The 16,271-nt window shown below is 39.5% G+C and overlaps 1 protein-coding gene across 1 annotated transcript; it reads left to right on the top strand.

Moving 5' to 3' along the window:
- The first annotated feature begins 954 nt into the window (after positions 1–954).
- Positions 955–2,138, top strand: LOC112735315 (uncharacterized). Its single transcript, XM_025784864.1, has 2 exons — positions 955–1,066; positions 1,726–2,138. Exons 1-2 carry the CDS (start codon positions 955–957, stop codon positions 2,136–2,138), a joined length of 525 nt encoding a protein of 174 aa, XP_025640649.1.
- Positions 2,139–16,271: the final 14,133 nt, after the last annotated feature.

Below are 16,271 nucleotides of genomic sequence, written 5' to 3'. Positions count from 1 at the left end.
ATCCATGAATACGATTGGGTGTATGTTGGCTCAAGATGATGAAAATAGACATGAACGAGTTGTTTATTACCTTAGTCGAGTATTGACTGATATTGAGACAAGGTATTCACCCATCAAAAAATTGTGCTTATCCCTGTATTATGCTTGTACAAAGCTAAAGTGCTATATAGTTGCTAAACCTATGAAAATTATTGCATAAACTGATCTCGTTAAATATATGTTGACATATCCAATGTTGAGAGGTCGGTTAGAAAAATGGATGTTAGCATTAACAGAGTTTGATTTGCAATATGTCCCAGCAAAGGCCGTGAAAGGTCAGGTCATTGCAGATTTTCTAGTAGATCATTCGAATAATCTAAATGAACAGGGGGCCAATATAATTGATGTCTATGTTGATTATTGGAAATTGTATTTCGATGGTTCGAAACATAAAGGTGGTGCTGGAGTAGGGATTTTAATTATCTCACCAGATGGGGTTCCATCAGAATTTTTGTTTGAATTGAAATATTCTTGTTCAAATAATGTGGCTGAGTATAAAGGTTTAATATTATGCCTCGAAATTTTGATTGGAAAAGGAGCCTTAGAAGTTCAAATTCTTGGTGATTCTCAGTTAGTTTTGAAACAGTTGTCGAAAGAATTTAAATGTAACAATGAGAAGTTACAAAAGTATTTGGAAATAGCATGGGATTGTTAACTTCTTTTCGGAAAGTCTCATTAGTTCATATTCCGAGAATTCAAAATAAAATTGCGAATGAGTTGGCTCAAATCGCTTCGAGATATAAGATATTCCCAGAGACACTAAGAAAGCTGGCAGAAATTCATCAGATTTTAGTGCCTATCGATGAGAGAGAGGCTGTGTCTGGATAAATGGGAAGATGACGATTGGAGAAAACCATTGCTGATTATTTAAAAGACCCCAATGTTCGAGTTGATAGGAAGATAAAATTGAAAGCGATGAACTTTGTATTGATGGCTGATGAATTATATAAGAAAGGAATTGATGGAAGCCTTTTGAGATGTTTAGGTCAAGCTGATAAGGATATTGCTTTAGGAAAAGTTCATAGAGGTATATGTGGGGCCCATCAAGTTGGGATAAAAATGAAATGGGTATTACGTCGAAATCATGTTTATTATTGGCCTTCTATGATCAAAGACTACATCGATTATGCAAAGGCGTGTCAAGAGTGTCAATGCCATGGGATAGTACAACAGATCCCAGCGTCTGAGTTGCATTCGATCATTAAGCCATGACTTTTTCGAGGATGGGATTTGAATTTAATCGGATTGATACACTCTCCTTCATCGAAAAATCATAAATTTATTTTGGTGGCAATAGATTATTTCACGAAGCGGGTTGAAGCTGTTCCTCTCATAGAGCTGGGCAGAATGAAGTAATAGACTTTATCGAGGAATACATAATTCATCGATTTGGAATTCTTCAACCGTTAAGTACTGACCAAGGAACTATGTTCACTGGTCAGCGAATTAAGAATTTTAAAGCCTCGAGAAACATTAATATGGTCACTTCAACCCCTTATTATGCACAAGCTAATGGGCAAGTCGAAGCAGCATACAAAATTTTAATCAATTTGATTAAAAAACAAATTGGGAGTAGACTTCGAACTTGGCATGAAACTTTGAGTTAAGTATTGTGGGCCTATCAAAATTCATCAAGAGGGTCAACAGGTACCTCTCCTTATAAATTGGTGTATGGGCATGATTCAGTTTTGCCATTAGAGATTAATCTCCATACGTTAAGAATATTGAGCCAAGATAATTTTTCAGTTGATGATTATTGGAATGCAATGTATGAAGAGTTGAATGGTTTAGACTCAGAACGCATTTTGGCACTCGAAAACATGATTCAACAAAAAGAAAGTGTTGCTCGAAATTATAATCGTCGAATAAAGGAGAAATGTTTCAATATAGGAGAATTGGTTTTAAAAGTTGTGTTGCCGATGAAAAAGAAGTCTAGGTTTCTTGGCAAATGGTCTCATACTTGGGAAGGACATTTTCAAGTGATTGATTTATATTCTAAAAATGCATATCGAATTAAGGATATTGATTCTGGAAACGTGATTAAATCGATAAATAGGAAATATTTGAAACAATATCGATGTATGCAGGATCAAGAGTAGGAACATAAATATATATAAAAGCATATATGAAGTTACTGTCATAACAAAAGTTTCAAACGGATGGAACAAAAGATGCTAAAAGTTCTTGAAGTTTTGAATGAAGCTGAACCCTTTCATTATCCAGAGTAGTGTAATTTTTTATTTGTATGTGTTCCTCACTTTGAGCCTGATTGAGCTGTTCGGTGCAATTCTTCTGTTTGGGTTTTACAACACAAAGCTCCTTGAAGATCCTCTGTTGTTGTTGTTGAACGGCAGTTAAAGGGGTAGCCAAGTCAACTTTTCTTTGTCGAATTCTAGCCAGTTTTTGCTTGATTCGGGCTAACTCTATCTCGAGATCTTCTTCTTGCTTGTTATAGTAAGCTTGACCAGTGAGGGCTTGAGTGACCCTTAAATCATATTCTTGATAGGATTCTTTCATCGGTTGAAGAACCGCATTGACTTCTTCTGACTCAGATTTGGTCTTATTTATTTTTTCTCTGGCTCCCTGCAACTTATCTTGAATAGTGATGTAGCTATTTGAAATTTTTGTAAATCTCTTCACTATAGAAGAAAGTGCAGGAGGAACCTAAAGTTCGAGGGAAGAACTAAAAATATATGATAAAAAATAATTCAGGTTCAATTGACTGGTCCATTCAGAAAGAGCGTGTTTTAAAAGTTCTAAAAGATTGGATAGTTGCTGCAGAATGTGTTGACTGAGTTTAGAAGAAACGTTGGATGATGAAGGAACTGTAGGAATGGGAGTTGAGATAGGCACTTCTCCTTCTTAAACGATTTCTGTTAGAACTGCTACAAGTTTGGCTAGTTCAGTGTTCGAAGGTGTGGAAGTAATGTCAGGTATCTTAACAGATGGTTCTGGACCATATGAGGAAGAAAGTTCAATGGTTCTTTCTGGACTTTAAATTCTTCGAGGAGAAGGGACAGTCCCTGCATTTTAAGCAGATAGTTCAGGGCTGTGTGTAATATGAGATGTGTGAAACGCATCAGCTCAATGGAAGAAAGAGGATATTCAATGGGTTAATTTGTTGGTGGTAAGGGTTGCTTTTGAGTTGAATCGGCCAAAACTTGTGTTTCTGGCAGGATGATCCAAATAGGATCAGCAAAAATCACGATTTGAGTAGATGAGTGGGACTCTTGTTGTGTTTGTCTTCTTTGATCCCCTTGTGTTCCCGATTCAGGAGTCGATGAGGGAGTAGAGACAAATTTAGCAGTTTTTTTGGTCTGCAATATGAAAAAGTGTTTTATAAGTTATGTTTCTTTCGATTTACATAAGCAATTCGAAATTAAAGTGAAGTTACCTGGATGAACTTTCTTCAAATGAAATGGGGGAAAAATAGCATCTGAGTCATTATCCGAATCAGATTCTTGAGAAGGAACAAAGATGTTTGGTTGTGCTGGTTGCTCGCTTTCATCAGAGGAACTTTCGCCCGATGATTGAGTCTAATAATAGCCAAAATTTTAGAGTTGAGATGTATTCAAATGAATTTGATAAAGGAAGATTTAGAAAAGTTTGGTCAAAAAGTTTACCTTTTTGGAGGTTGTTGCTAGAATTTTTTGAATTTACTTTGGTTGTTGGTGCTGTGCTGTGACTTCGAGTTTTCTTTTCGAAGTTCTTTTTGGTGAACGATCAACAATTGGAATGATTCTCAATGCTGGATTTTTTATTAGATCGAAAGTACGATCGTATTGAGAATATTATTTATTTCACCACTCAGAGAAGGATTTGGTGACGAATGAGATGCGCTCATAGAAGAGATGGGAGTAATTGCTTCAGTGTTGTCGGTTAATTGCAAGATAAAGATCAATGTCTTCTTTTGAAGAGCATGATTAATTCGAGGGATGGGTACTGGAATGGCTTAAGAAAATCCTAGTTGTCTGGCGACGTAGTGAGGAGAATAGAGGACCACTCTGAATTGTTCTTTTTTGTATTGGGGCAGTCCAATGAGGATTACCTGAACAGCAAGAATGTGTGCCCAGTTCGAGTTGGTTATTTCGTTCTCCCCGTCATCTGAAGGAAAGAGAAAGCATTTGAACCATGCAGGGCCACAGTTTCGACGCAGAAAAGGAGTAAAGTTCAAATTATTGTTAACAAAATTGTTGCAGGAGTGAAATAGAGAAAAAACAGCCCAAAAAAGGTCTTCAGTTGTCTTGGCATTTTCAAAATTTGGTTGGAGAGTGGCTAAACGAAATTCCTCAATATGCTGTTTTTCAGAAGTACTATTGATGAGCGGATATTTTATACGCTTTTTGGGGTTAATTTGATATAGATTTTAGTATGTTTTAGTTGGTTTTTAGTTTATTTTCATTAGTTTCTAGGCAAAATCCACATTTCTGGACTTTACTATGAGTTTGTGTGTTTTTCTGTAATTTCAGGTATTTTCTGGCTGAAATTGAGGGAGCTGAGCAAAAATCTGATTCAGGCTGAAAAAGGACTGCTGATGTTGTTGGATTCTGACCTCCCTGCACTCAAAATGGATTTTCTGGAGCTACAAGACTCCAAATGGTATGCTTCTAATTGCGTAGGAAAGTAGACATCCAGGGATTTCCAGCAATATATAATAGTCCATACTTTGCTCAAGGATAGATGACATAAACTGGCGTTCAACGCCAGCTCTCTGCCCAATTCTGGCGTCCAGCGCCAGAAACAAGTTGCAAGTTGGAGTTCAACGCCAGAAAAGGATCCAAAGCTGGCGTTGAATGCCCAAAACAGCCCCAGGCACGTGAGAAGCTTTAGTCTCAGCCCCAGCACACACCAAGTGGGCCCCAGAAGTGGATTTCTACACTATCTGTTATAGTTTACTCATTTTCTGTAAACCTAGGCTACTAGTTTAGTATTTAAACAACTTTTAGAGATTCATTTGGGATCTCATGACATTTTAGATCTGAACTTTGTACTCTTTGACGGCATGAGTCTCTAAACTCCATTGTTGGGGGTGAGGAGTTCTGCTGTGTCTCGATGAATTAATGCAAGTATTTCTGTTTTCTATTCAAACATGCGTGTTCCTACCTAAGATATCCATTCGCGCCTAACTATGGAGAAGGTGATGATCAGTGACACTCATCACCTTCCTCAATCCATGAACGTGTGTCTGACAATCACCTCCGTTCTACATCAGATTGAATGAATATCTCTTAGATTCCTTAATCAGAATCTTCGTGGTATAAGCTAGATTGATGGCGGCATTCATGAGAATCCGGAAAGTCTAAACCTTGTCTGTGGTATTCCGAGTAGGATTCTGGGATTGGATGGCTGTGACGAACTTCAAACTCGCGAGTGCTGGGCGTAGTGACAGACGCAAAAGGATAGTAATTCCTATTCCGGTACGACTGAGAACCTGCAGATGATTAGCCGTGCGGTGACAGCGCACCTGGACCCTTTTCACTGGAAGGATGGATGGTAGCCATTGACAACGGTGATCCACCTACACACAGCTTGCCATAGGAGGACGTGCGTGCGTGAATCAGAAGACAGAGGAAAGCAGAGATTCTGAAGACAAAGCATCTCCAAAACTCCAACATATTCCCCATTACTGCATAACAAGTAACCTTTAATCCATGCTCTCTTGTTTATTCGCAATTCAACTGATAAATATAATTGACTTCCTGACTAAGAATTGCAAGATAACCATAGATTGCTTCAAACCAACAATCTCTGTGGGATTCGACCCTTACTCACGTAAGGTATTACTTGGACGACCCAGTGCACTTGCTGGTTAGTGGTACGAGTGTGAAAAGTGTGATTCACAATTCGTGCACCAAGTTTTTGGCGCCATTGCCGGGGATTGTTCGTGTTTGAACAACTGACGGTTTATTTTGTTTCTTAGATTAGGAAAATTTTTCTTTTTGGTTTAGAGTCTCTTATTATTATTCTTGGTTAAAAATATCCTTCTTCAAAACAAGTGTTACATTTACTGTCCAATTGGCTAGAGCGTTGGTCTAAGTCCGTGGCAGTTTGGTATACTTTTTTTTTTTAAATCTTTTTCAAAAATAATAATTTCTCTATTAAATTTTGTGCCAAATTTTAAGTTTGGTGTTTTCTTATTGATTTCCCTTTGATTTTCGAAAATTTTAGTTTGGTTTTCTAAAAATTTTAAGTTTGGTGTTCTTTCTTCATGTTCTTGTGTTCTTGTGAGTCTTCAAAGTGTTCTTGAGTTTTCCTTGTGTCTTGATCTTAAAATTTTAAGTTTGGTGTTCCTTGGTGTTTTCCCTCCAAAATTTTCGAAAACAAGGAGCATTAGATCTAAAAATTTTAAATCTTGTGCTATTTTATTGTTTTTCTCTTTCCTCACTAAATTCAAAAATATCTTTTCTCTCTAATTTTAAAACAAATTTTTGAAAATTATTTTTAAAAATTCAGATTTTTTTTCAAAATTTAAAATCTTTTCCAAATCATATCTTTTTCAAAACTTCCTTACCACTTTCTCTCCCCTCATTTTTTCGAAAATCTTCACCTATTTTTATTTATTTTATTTTAATTTATTTTATTTTCGAAATAAATAAATAAATAAATAAATTAAAATAAAATTTTTTATTTTACATCATCTCCCTTTCTCCATCATGGATCTAAGTGGAAATGAACAGTCCAGGAGGACTCTGGGGTCATATGCTAACCCCTCTACTGCTTCATATGGGAGTAGTATCTGCATACCCTCCATTGGAGTCAGTAGCTTCGAGTTGAATCCTCAGCTCATTATCATGGTGCAGCAAAGTTGCCAGTATTCTGGTCTTCCACAGGAAGAACCTACAGAGTTTCTGGCACAATTTTTACAAATTGCTGACACAGTACATGATAAGGAAATAGATCAGGATGTCTACAGACTATTACTGTTTCCATTTGCTGTAAAAGATCAAGCTAAGAGGTAGTTAAATAACCAACCTAAGGCCAGCATAAGGACATGGAAACAGCTGACAGAAAAATTCTTGAATCAATACTTTCCCCCAAAACGGATGACACAACTAAGGCTGGACATCCAAGGCTTTAAACAAGGAGATAAGGAATCTCTTTATGATGCCTGGGAGAGATACAGAGAGATGCTACGAAAATGCCCCTCTGAAATGTTTTCAGAGTGGGTTCAGTTAGACATCTTCTATTATGGGCTTGCAGAAGGAGCTCAGATGTCTCTAGATTACTCAGCTGGTGGATCTATCCACATGAGAAAGACAATTGAAGAGGCTCAAGAGCTCATTGATACAGTAGCCAGAAATCAGCATCTGTATCTAAGTAGTGACCCTTCCATGAAAGAAGAGGTTAAAACAGTAACTACTGAACTCAGCCCTGTAAAACAAGCTGCTGAATTCAATCAGCAATTGGACTTTCTAACAAAGCAGTTAGCCGAATTCAAGGATAAACTAAAAGAAACAAGGATGGATAATATAAATATGGAAGAACAATTGAAGCAAACAAAGCAACAGCTGTCAAGACAAATAACAGAAGAATGCTAAGCAGTTCAATTGAGAAGTGGGAAAACATTAAATACCCCACCTCAAGGCAGCAAAGAGCCAAGAAATGAGCAAACCACCCAAAATTCACCTGAGGACAGTAAGAGCCCAGGGAAAAGTAATTCTGGCGTTAAAACGCCAGAAATCTGGTGGAAGGCTGGCGCTGAACGCCCAGACCATGCCCAAGACTGGCGTTCAACGCCAGTAACAAGCAAGGACTGGCGTTCAACGCCAGAAACAAGCAAGGATCTGGCATTGAACGCCCAAAATGGGCACAGTTCTGGCGTTCAGACGCCAGGAACAGACAAGGAGTTGGCGTCTAACGTCACTCTAGCTTCTAACTCTGGCACTCTATTGCCAGTGAGGGATCAGACACACACAAGTGCTGATGACAACCCCTCTAAAAGGGCTTCTTCAACCACTTCTGTAGGCAATAAACTTACAGCAACTAAGGTTGAGGAATATAAATCCAAGATACCTTATCCTCAAAAACTCCGGAAAGAGGAGCAGGATAAGCAATTTGCTCGCTTTGCAGATTATCTCAGGACTCTTGAAATAAAGATTCCATTTGCAGAGGCACTTGAGCAAATACCTTCTTATGCCAAGTTCATGAAAGAGATCTTGAGTCATAAAAAGGATTGGAGAGAAACAGAAAGAGTTCTCCTCACTGAAGAATGCAGTGCAGTCATTCTAAAAAGCTTTCCTGAAAAGCTTAAAGACCCTGGGAGTTTTCTGATACCATGCATATTAGAAGGTAATTGCACCAAGACAGCTTTGTGCGATCTTGGGGCAAGCATCAACCTAATACCTGCATCCACTATCAGAAAGCTGGGCTTAACTGAAGAAGTTAAACCAACCCGGATATGTCTCCAACTTGCTGATGGCTCCATTAAATACCCATCAGGCGTGATTGAAGACATGATTGTCAGAGTTGGGCCATTCGCCTTTCCCACTGACTTTGTAGTGCTGGAAATGGAGGAGCACAAGAGTGCTACTCTCATTCTAGGAAGACCCTTCCTAGCAACTGGACGAACCCTCATTGATGTCTAACAAGGGGAAATAACCCTGAGAGTCAATGATGATGAGTTTAAGTTGAATGCTATCAAAGCCATGCAGCATCCAGACACATCAAAAGACTGCATGAAAGTTGATCTTATTGACTCTTTGGTAGAAGAGATCAACATGGCTGAGAGTCTCGAATCAGAGTTGAAAGACATCTTTAAAGATGTTCAGCCTGATTTGGAGGATTCAGAGGAGATAAAAAAGCCTCCGAAATTTCCTCTGGAAGAGGAAAAACCTCCTAAACCCGAGCTCAAACCATTACCACCATCCCTGAAATATGTATTTCTGGGAGAAGATGACACTTTTCCAGTGATCATAAGCTCCGCTTTAAATCCACAGGAAGAGGAAGCACTTATTCAAGTGCTAAGGACACACAAGACAGCTCTTGGGTGGTCCATAGGTGACCTTAAGGGCATAAGCCTAGCTAGATGCATGCACAAAATCTTATTGGAGGATAATGCTAAACCAGTGGTTCAACCACAGAGGCGGCTAAATCCAGCCATGAAGGAAGTGGTGCAGAAAGAGGTCACCAAATTACTAGAGGCTGGGATTATTTATCCTATTTCTGATAGTCCCTGGGTGAGCCCTGTCCAAGTCGTCCCAAAAAAGGGAGGCATGACAGTGATTCATAATGAAAAAATGAACTGGTTCCTATAAGAACAGTTACAGGGTGGCGCATGTGTATTGACTATAGAAGGCTCAATACAGCCACCAGAAAGGATCATTTTTCTTTACCATTCATAGACCAGATGCTAGAAAGACTGGCAGGTCATGATTATTACTGCTTTCTGGATGGCTACTCAGGCTATAACCAGATTGCAGTAGATCCCCAGGATCAAGAGAAAACAGCATTCACATGTCCATTTGGAGTGTTTGCTTATAGAAGGATGCCATTTGGGCTGTGTAATGCGCCTGCAACCTTCCAGAGATGCATGCTCTCTATTTTCTCTGATATGGTAGAAAAATTTCTGGAAGTCTTCATGGATGACTTCTCAGTATATGGAGACTCATTCAGCTCCTGTCTTGATCACCTGAAACTTGTTCTGAAGAGATGCCAAGAGACCAACCTAGTTTTAAACTGGGAAAAATGTCACTTCATGGTGACTGAAGGGATTGTCCTTGGGCATAAAATCTCAAACAAGGGGATAGAGGTGGATCAAGCAAAAATAGAGGTAATTGAAAAATTACCACCACCTGCCAATGTTAAGGCAATCAGAAGCTTTCTGGGGCATGCAGGATTCTATAGGAGGTTTATAAAGGATTTTTCAAAAATCGCAAAACCTCTAAGCAATCTGCTAGCTGCTGACACGCCATTTGTGTTTGACACAGGGTGTCTGCAGGCGTTTGAAACGCTGAAAGCTAAGCTGGTCACAGCACCAGTTATTTCTGCACCAGACTGGACATTACCATTTGAGCTAATGTGTGATGCCAGTGATCACGCCATTGGTGCAGTATTGGGACAGAGGCATGACAAGCTTCTGCACGTCATTTATTATGCTAGTCGCATTTTAAATGATGCCCAGAAAAATTACACAACCACAGAAAATGAATTACTTGCAGTGGTTTATGCCATTGACAAGTTCAGATCATACTTAGTAGGATCAAAAGTGATTGTGTATACTGACCATGCTGCTCTTAAATATCTACTCACAAAGCAGGATTCAAAACCCAGGCTCATCAGATGGGTGTTGCTTCTGCAAGAGTTTGATATAGAAATAAGAGACAGAAAAGGGACAGAGAACCAAGTGGCTGATCATCTGTCCCAGATAGAGCCAGTAGAAGGGACGTCCCTCCCCTTTCTTGAGATCTCTGAGACTTTTCCGGATGAGCATTTATTTGCCATTCAGGAAACACCATGGTTTGCCGATATTGCAAACTATAAAGCTGAAAGGTTCATACTCAAAGAGTACAACAGGCAACAAAAGAAAAAATTAATCACTGACGCAAAGTACTACTTGTGGGATGAACCCTATCTCTTTAAGAGATGTGCAGACGGAATAATCCGTAGGTGTGTTCCTAGAGAAGAAGCACAAAGGATCCTATGGCATTGCCATGGATCTCAATATGGAGGCCATTTCGGAGGTGAGCGAACAGCCACCAAGGTCCTCCAATGTGGCTTCTATTGGCCCACACTCTATAAAAATTCCCGAGAGTTTGTACGTAACTGTGACAGTTGCCAAAGAGCTGGTAATCTGCTTCATGGTTACGCCATGCCTCAACAAAGAATCTTGGAGATTGAGTTGTTTGACGTATGGGGAATTGACTTCATGGGACCTTTCCCACCATCATTCTCAAACACTTATATTCTGGTGGCAGTTGACTATGTATCAAAATGGGTTGAAGCCATTGCCACACCCACCAATGATACTAAAACAGTGCTGAAATTCCTCCAAAAATATATCTTCAGCAGGTTTGGGGTCCCTAGAGTACTAATCAGTGATGGGGGCACTCACTTCTGCAACAAACAACTTTACTCTGCCATGGTCCGATATGGGATTCGCCACAAGGTGGCGACTCCATATCATCCACAGACTAATGGACAAGCTGAAGTCTCTAACAGAGAGCTAAAAAGAATCCTATAACGGACTGTAAATACCCGTAGAAAGGATTGGGCAAGAAGCTTGGATGATGCTCTGTGGGCATACAGAACAGCATTCAAGACCCCTATAGGGACCTCTCCATACCAACTGGTCTATGGTAAGGCATGCCACCTGCCTGTGGAACTAGAACATAAAGCCTACTGGGCAACCAGATTCCTGAACTTTGATGCCAGATTAGCTGGAGAAAAAAGATTGCTCCAGCTAAATGAACTAGAGGAATTCAGATTCACTGCTTTCGAAAATGCCAAGCTTTATAAAGAAAAATAAAAAAGTGGCATGACAGAAAGCTGTCATCTAGAATCTTTGAACCAGGACAAAAGGTTCTGTTGTTCAACTCTAGGCTCAGGCTATTCCCCGGGAAACTGAAGTCCCGGTGGAGGGGACCATATGTGATCACAAGTGTATCACCATATGGTTATGTGGAGCTTCAAGATATTGATTCTGATAAGAAGTTCATTGTCAATGGACAGAGAATCAAGCACTATATTGAAGGCAATATTGAGCAAGAGCGCTCAAGGCTGAAGCTAGACTAAAAGCTCAGCAAGGTCCAGCTAAAGACAATAAAGAAGCGCTTGCTGGGAGGCAACCCAGCCATGGGGCATCAATCCTCTAAGCATTTTGCCCTATTTTTATTTTTATTTGTTTATATAAAGTTCATTGATAACAAGGTAAAGAATCAATTGCATAAGTTCACAGGGTTACAGAAGGAATCTGCACACAAAACAGAGAAAAAGAGCTCACTGGCAAGAAAACGCCAGTAAGAGTCTGTTTTAGGCGTTCAACGCCCAAAAGAAGCATCCACTGGGCGTTGAACGCCAGTGAGGATAGCCATCTGGGCATTAAACGCCAGATTTACAGCATTCTGGGTGTTCAGAAAAACGCCCAGTAACAAAGGACTTCCTGGCGTTCAACGCCAGAAAGAAGCAGCAGATGGGCGTTGAACGCCCAGGAGAGGCAGCATTTGGGCGTTGAACGCCCAAAACAAGCAGCGTTTGGGCGTTCAAACGCCAGGATGGTGGGGAGGAGGTAAATTCAATTTTCTTCATATTTTTCATTTTAATCTTAATTTTCATGCTTCAATTCATGATTTCCTGCATAAACATGTTAAGAACCCTGATTTCTAAAATCCCTAATTTCTAAAAACCCTTCCTTAAAAATATCAAATGTATCTTAATCCATAAGCACAAACCCTCTTTTTCAATTTAATTCAACTCTTTTTCAAATTTTCAAAACAAATCTATCTTTTCAACTAATATCTTTTTCAAATCTCCACATTATCTTTTTCAAAATCTAGATTTATCTTTTTCAAAAATTTTTCATATCTTTTCAATTTTAAACTATATCCTCTCTTATCATATCTTCTATCTTATCTTTTCCAAATCAATCTTTTATTTATCATATCTTTTCAAAATTTTCGAACCCACCCCCCTCCCTTTAAATATGGGTTCGGCCTCCCCCCCTCTCCATCAACAATTGCACCTAGCTCTCTTTCTATCCCTCTCCTTTCTTTTCTTTTGCTTGAGGACAAGCAAACCTCTAAGTTTGGTGTGTTTATCCGTGATCACTAAGATCATGGCTCCTAAGGGAAAACAACTCACTTCAAGAGGCAAGAAAGAGAGTGTTCCAAAACCACTTTGGAATCAAGGGAAGTTCTTATCTAAAGAACATTCAGACCATTATTACAAAATAATGGGTCTAAGATCAGTGATCCCAGAAGTTAGATTCGATCTGAAAGAAGACGAATATCTGGAGATCCAGGAGCAAATTCGAATCAGGAACTGGGAGATCCTAGCTAATCCTGAGACGAAAGTGGGAAGGAATATGGTCCAGGAGTTCTATGTTAATATGTGGCAGACAGACAAGCAAAAACTATCTGGAACTGCTTTCTATAAATATCGGACCATGGTCAGAGGAAAGATTGTTCATACCATCCCTGACAAGATCAGAGAGATCTTAAAGCTACCTCAGCTGAAAGATGATCCAGACTCTTTCAACAGGAGAATGATGAGAACAGACAAGGGCCTGGATAAGATTCTAGAGGATATATGTATCCCTGGAGCAAGGTGGACCACTAGCACGAAGGGTGTCCCAAATCAACTCAAAAGGGAAGATCTCAAACCAGTCGCCAGAGGATGGCTGAACTTCATTGGGCATTCTCTGCTGCCCACTAGCAACCGCTCTGAAGTCACTGTTAAAAGAGCAGTGATGATCCATTGCATCATGATGGGAAAAGAAGTGGAAGTTCATCAACTAATTTCAACTGAATTCTACAAAATTGCTAATAAAAATTCTAAAGAGGCCAGGTTGGCTTACCCAAGCTTGATTTCTCTGCTCTGCAAGGATGCTGGAGTAAGGATGGGAATAACTGAGTATATCTCAATTGAGAAACCAATTACCAAAGCATCAATGGAAAAACAACAAGCACAGGATGACCCCATCAAGAAGAAAACACAGGAATTTCTCCCAAAAATCCCTCAATCTGAATATTGGGAGTATCTTGAAACATCAGTTACCAAGATGCAAGAAGCTATGGAACAAATAATAAAGGAACAGAAGGAACAAAGTCAAATTCTTTGCTATTTGATTAAAGAACAGGAAGAGCAAGGGCGTGACTTGAGGGAATTGAAGCGCCAGAAGTTATCTCTTGAAGGACCAAGCACCCCACAGATCCGAGGAACATCCACTTCCCAGAACAAAGGTTGTTAAATTCCAATTTCTGCTTTAACTCTGTGATAGTTGTCGTTATAGGAGTTTACCTTAGGAGTCATATAGTAGTAATTAATGTCTATTTTGATTTTACCTCCAATTAAGTTATAGTCTATTTTTCTCATCATCAGCAAACATGAATAAAATAGTAGATCTTTTGAATAAGAGGCAATAAAATTCGAGTTTTTAATAAGAAAAATTCTAATTAGTAACATGTGGTGGCGATGCTTTCTATCGTCTGAATGAATGCTTGAACAGTGTATATATCTTTTGAATTTGTTGTTTAAGACTGTTAAATATGTTGGCTCTTGAAAGAATGATGAACATGAGACATGTTATTGATAATCTGAAAAATCATAAAAATGATTCTTGAAGCAAGAAAAAGCAGCAAAGAACAAAGCTTGCAGAAAAAAAAAAGAGAGAGAAAGAAAAAGCAAGCAGAAAAAGTCAAAGCTCTTAAAACCAAAAGGCAAGGGTAATAGAAAGGATCCCAAGGCTTTGAGCATCAGTGGATAGGAGGGCCTAAAGGAATAAAATCCTGGCCTAAGTGGCTAAACCAAGCTGTCCCTAGCCATGTGCTTGTGGCGTGAAGGTGTCAAGTGAAAACTTGAGACTGAGCGGTTAAAGTCAAGGTTCAAAGCAAAAAGAATAGTGTGCTTAAGAACCCTGGACACCTCTAATTGGGGACTTTAGCAAAGCTGAGTCATAATCTAAAAGGGTTCACCCAATTATGTGTCTGTGGCATTTATGTATCCGGTGGTAATACTGGAAAACAAAGTGCTTAGGGCCACGGCCAAGACTCATAAAGTAGCTGTGTTCAAGAATCATCATACTGAAATAGGAGAATCAATGACACTATCTGAATTCTAAGTTCCTATAGATGCCAATCACTCTGAGCTTCAATGGATAAAGTGAGATGCCAAAACTGTTCGGAAGCAAAAAGCTACTAGTCCCGCTCATCTAATTAGAATCTGAGCTTCACTCAAAAAACTCTGAGATATTATTACTTCTTAACTTATTAGTCTTATATTTTATTTGTCTAGTTGCTTGAGGACAAGCAACAGTACAAGTTTGGTGTTGTGATGAGCGGATATTTTATACGCTTTTTGGGGTTAATTTCATATAGATTTTAGTATGTTTTAGTTGGTTTTTAGTTTATTTTCATTAGTTTCTAGGCAAAATCCACATTTCTGGACTTTACTATGAGTTTGTGTGTTTTTCTGTAATTTCATGTATTTTCTGGCTGAAATTGAGGGAGCTGAGCAAAAATCTGATTCAGGCTGAAAAAGGACTGCTGATGCTATTGGATTCTGACCTCCCTACACTCAAAATGGATTTTCTGGAGCTACATGACTCCAAATGGCGTGCTTCCAATTGCTTTGGAAGGTAGACATCCAGGGCTTTCCAGCAATATATAATAGTCCATACTTTGCTCAAGGATAGATGACGCAAACTGGCGTTCAACGCCAGCTCTCTGCCCAATTCTGGCGTCCAGCGCCAGAAACAAGTTGCAAGTTGGAGTTCAACGCCAGAAAAGGATCCAAAGCTGGCGTTGAACGCCCAAAACAGCTCCAGGCACGTGAGAAGCTTTAGTCTCAGCCCCAGCACACACCAAGTGGGCCCCAGAAGTGGATTTCTGCACTATCTGTTATAGTTTACTCATTTTCTGTAAACCTAGGCTACTAGTTTAGTATTTAAACAACTTTTAGAGATTCATTTGGGATCTCATGACATTTTAGATCTGAACTTTGTACTCTTTGACGGCATGAGTCTCTAAACTCCATTGTTGGGGGTGAGGAGTTCTGCTGTGTCTCGATGAATTAATGCAAGTATTTCTGTTTTCTATTCAAACATGCGTGTTCCTACCTAAGATATCCATTCGCGCCTAACTATGGAGAAGGTGATGATCAGTGACACTCATCACCTTCCTCAATCCATGAACGTGTGTCTGACAATCACCTCCGTTCTACATCAGATTGAATGAATATCTCTTAGATTCCTTAATCAGAATCTCCGTGGTATAAGCTAGATTGATGGCGGCATTCATGAGAATCCGGAAAGTCTAAACCTTGTCTGTGGTATTCCGAGTAGGATTCTGGGATTGGATGGCTGTGACGAACTTCAAACTCGCGAGTGCTGGGCGTAGTGACAGACGCAAAAGGATAGTAATTCCTATTCCGGTACGACTGAGAACCTGCAGATGATTAGCCGTGCGGTGACAGCGCACCTGGACCCTTTTCACTGGAAGGATGGATGGTAGCCATTGACAACGGTGATCCACCTACACACAGCTTGCCATAGGAGGACGTGCGTGCGTGAATCAGAAGAC

This window comes from Arachis hypogaea, chromosome 13 (genome assembly GCF_003086295.3).
Source record: "Arachis hypogaea cultivar Tifrunner chromosome 13, arahy.Tifrunner.gnm2.J5K5, whole genome shotgun sequence".
NCBI lineage: Eukaryota > Viridiplantae > Streptophyta > Magnoliopsida > Fabales > Fabaceae > Arachis > Arachis hypogaea.
The sequence above is the reverse complement of the archived record's forward strand: the minus strand, read 5'-3'. Positions and strand labels throughout refer to the sequence as shown.

Bases quoted from the DNA above. Each gene is read 5' to 3' on its own strand.
- LOC112735315 (XM_025784864.1), top strand. From the start codon at position 955: ATGAACTTTGTATTGATGGCTGATGAATTATATAAGAAAGGAATTGAT. The intron at 1,067-1,725 runs GTATATGTGGGG...GGCATGATTCAG, and splicing joins TTTAGGAAAAGTTCATAGAG to TTTTGCCATTAGAGATTAAT.